The following is a 3,528-nucleotide window of genomic DNA, read 5'->3' as shown; positions in this document are numbered from 1 at the left end:
AATTGATTAAAAATTTAATTTAACTAATTTAAAATTTTTAAAAAATAAATTTAATTAAAAAATTTTTGAAAATCAATTTAAATGACAAGTGATATTTGCTCTCAAAATTTTAAGTTTACAAAAGAATACTGTCCCAGTCGCTCCACTCCGAAGAAGATTCTCAAATTTCTACTCTTCTGTGAGAGGTTGCCACGTGTCTTCTCAAAACCCCTAGTTTGGCCTAGAAAGATCCCTAGGAGTCGGTCTGAGCGTAGACCCCACCACTGCCTAGACGAACACAAATACGTGTGTTTTAATCTAAGATTTATTAATTAATCGTTGTTTTATGTTGAATCGTGACACCTTAATCCTCATCAAACAAGACAACTTTGAAGGTTATCTCCAATTTCGTTCCCTGGTTTCAGTTCATTCTGTGGGTCTTTAACTCCGTCTTCTTCCTATAAAACGTAATTGAACTCCCTTCAGTCTCCACTGTTTTCTCCTCTGAAACATCTCCAAACACGTATAAAAGTATAAAACCAATGGCCACCACCGAGGTTAGCATATAACACTTCCCTTCTCTGATATTATTTTTCCTTTTTCATGGATAATTGGTGAATTGCTTTTCTCTGCAGAAAGAGGTGAAATTTGAGAACAAGAACAAAGAGCTGAAGCATCTTGGGTTTGTGAGGGTTGCTGCAATTCAAACCTTTGTGGTTGTCACAAATCTGTATGAATACGCAAAGCAAAACTCGGGCCCTTTGAGATCTGCCGTTGGGACGGTTGAGGGCACTGTAACTTCCGTTCTGGGCCCTGTCTACAACAAACTCAAGGATGTCCCAGATGATGTCCTCGTTTTTGTTGACAACAAGGTATTCATTAAATTCGATCTGATTCAGACCGGCATGACAAAAGAATAATTATTCAAACCTGGTTTGGGATCAGTGCTGCTAAATTTTATGTGTGTTTTTACAAAGTAAAATTTCTAGGCTATATATATGCAGAACAAAATCTATATTGTTTTGATGGTGATGATCTGCTAAAATTTTTAAAAGTGGTTCCCTTGATTCACCTTCAAAAAATTTAACTAACAACAACAACAAAGCCTTACCCACTTGGTAGGGTCGACAAATTGAGTCCTATCATACATATATCATGTCTAACTGGCGGGGTAAAAATGGGGGCAGAATTTTCTTGAATGGCCTTGATGCATAATTTACTCATGAGAAAGTTCATGGGATCAGTATTTTTATTAAAATTTGGTCAGTGTTTACCTAGCAAAAAAAATTAGTAATCTCACACCATTAAATGTAATCTCCTACCACTAAAATTATGGCTACAAATCATAAAATCGGTTGGTCTTCTAACTCCTCTTTCCTCATTTATTAATTACTTTCCTCCATAGAGCTTCATCAGTTGAGTCCCAACCAAGCACACTCCAGATGCCTCTTTCTTCTTCTGCTAGGTTCAGTCCCAATATATTTTCTTTTTAAGAAGGCTTTCCTATGTTCTCTTGTACCCGTTGTGCTTAGAATTCTATCATAAAAATGTTACAATTTACTTTGGATGGAAACTAATATTAGCATGTTCCAGGTAGATGATGCTACTCACAAGTTCGGTGAGCATGCTCCTTCTTTTGCTAAGCAGGGTGCTTCCAAAGCAAGGAGTTTGATTCAGAGTCTTGCACATGAAGCCGGACGATTTGCAAGTGAGGTTCAATGTGGAGGGCCAAGAGCAGCTATACATTATGTAACCAGAGAGTCAAAGGATTTGGTGCTAATTAACTCAGTGAAGTTATGGAAAGGACTAAACCACTTCCCACCATTTCATGCACTGGCAGATGTGGCTGTGCCCACTGCTGCTCATTGTTCGGATAAGTATAACCACATAGTTAAGCATTTGAGTGGTAAAGGGTATCCTCTCTCTGGTTATTTGCCTTTGATTCCCGTCGATGACATTGCCAAGGCGTTCAGGCAGGGCGGTGAGGCAAGCATGAACGGAGGAGATGAAGAAGCCTGTAAGAATGGGAAGAGATCATAATCCTCTAGTTCTTGGTTTTGAGTTTGAGTTCTGTTGCTTCCTTCAAAAAGAGAGGGGAAAGAGGAAGAAAAAGACCGGGGTTGGAATCTGATTCCAACTGAGCTTTGCTTTGAGTCTTGAACACTATTTGGGACGTGTGATTGTGTGGCTCCAACTATTTGATGGTGTTGGTAGTGAAGACCATGTAACTGTAGTTACTTACTTTTGAGTATGTAGAAAATAGTGATTGTGTAAATGGTGCAGTTAATGGTCCTAATGTTTGTTCTTCTCCCTTCTTTGTTGGACATATAACATTGCTGGTGAATTGTTCTTTTGTGCGTTTTGCTTTTGTAATAACGTTTTTCTTCTTTTCCTTTTTTCTAAACGATGATAGAGTTATAGGGTGTGTGTGGTTGAAGGAATTATAAATAATTTTTAGGAATTTTAAGATAGGAATATCATATGTTCATGTTTGGTTTAAAGTTTAAAAAGTTTTTTCTAAACAAGTTTGATTTATGGGAATCAAAATATCATCATTTTAATTTTTGCTTTCTCGTTGGGTATTTTTAATTTTCATGGGAATAAAATATTTCTAGCAAAATAATACTTGAATCAAACACACCTATAATGGAATGTAGGGTAGAATATCATTGTAAATGTTGGAAAATCACAAGTCCCCTCGACTCTTATCATGGCTTTGAAATGGAAAGTTTGCACATGTTTATAACAGAAAACTAAAAAACTGTCATAATACTCATCTAACTAACTAAAATAAGTTGATAGTTGTCAGGGAGAGGGAATTTGCTGTGTGTTATATCTTTGCTGCAATTTATTTTTGATGTTGCATTTTATCATTTTATGGAGACATAGAGCGATACAATGCAGAGTAATAATTTTAAATCCACCTAAATGAAGAATTGTTCTAACTATGTGCTTGAAATTTTGGAAGCAACAAACAGAAACGAAAAACGAGAAGGCCGTAACTATTCAAGTTGTTCAATTTAAAAATATGTTCTGATGAAAAATCGAAATCAGGTTTCTTCTCCAATTAAAAAAATAAAAATTCATGACACATAATAATTCAGCAGAATTAGAATGTAACAGAGCAGAGGAGAGAGCACCGCTCCCTCAGCCATAACACCAATGCGACAAGCTCCGGCGACGAGCGTGACCAGTCCACCACCTAGAATCCCAGACTTGCAATGGCGGATAATGAGGCAAGAAAGACCAAAACCTAGCGTTGAAGAAAGCACAGAATTTATTAAATGGCTAATGCCACTATGTAGATGGGCAAAATTTGAACGGAAGTGAAGAAATGGGATTGGACAACACTAAATCCTAATATTTAATAAACTTTCTTTTTTTTTGTGTTAGGTTAGACAATGTTATTGAATTTCTTGGGTTGGGCTTGAAGACAAACTTTCTATATTGTCTAATTTTTTGTTGACTTGAGAGTTTTTTTGAAACAAAATTAGATTAATTTGTTAAAGATAATTTTTTTATCAATTTAAAATAATATAAATTTGATTT

The 3,528-nt window shown here is 35.9% G+C and overlaps 1 protein-coding gene across 1 annotated transcript; it reads left to right on the top strand.

Annotated features, from left to right (window-relative positions):
• Positions 292–2,367, top strand: LOC107623275 (REF/SRPP-like protein At1g67360). Its single transcript, XM_016325472.2, has 3 exons — positions 292–536; positions 615–851; positions 1,573–2,367. The coding sequence occupies exons 1-3, from the start codon at positions 522–524 to the stop codon at positions 2,017–2,019; spliced, it is 699 nt and encodes a 232-aa protein (XP_016180958.1). The 5' UTR covers positions 292–521; the 3' UTR covers positions 2,020–2,367.

Source organism: Arachis ipaensis, chromosome B10 (assembly GCF_000816755.2).
Source record: "Arachis ipaensis cultivar K30076 chromosome B10, Araip1.1, whole genome shotgun sequence".
Classification (NCBI taxonomy): domain Eukaryota; kingdom Viridiplantae; phylum Streptophyta; class Magnoliopsida; order Fabales; family Fabaceae; genus Arachis; species Arachis ipaensis.
This window is presented reverse-complemented; position numbering and strand designations above follow the sequence as displayed.

Bases quoted from the DNA above. Each gene is read 5' to 3' on its own strand.
- LOC107623275 (XM_016325472.2), top strand. The intron at 852-1,572 runs GTATTCATTAAA...AGCATGTTCCAG, and splicing joins TCGTTTTTGTTGACAACAAG to GTAGATGATGCTACTCACAA.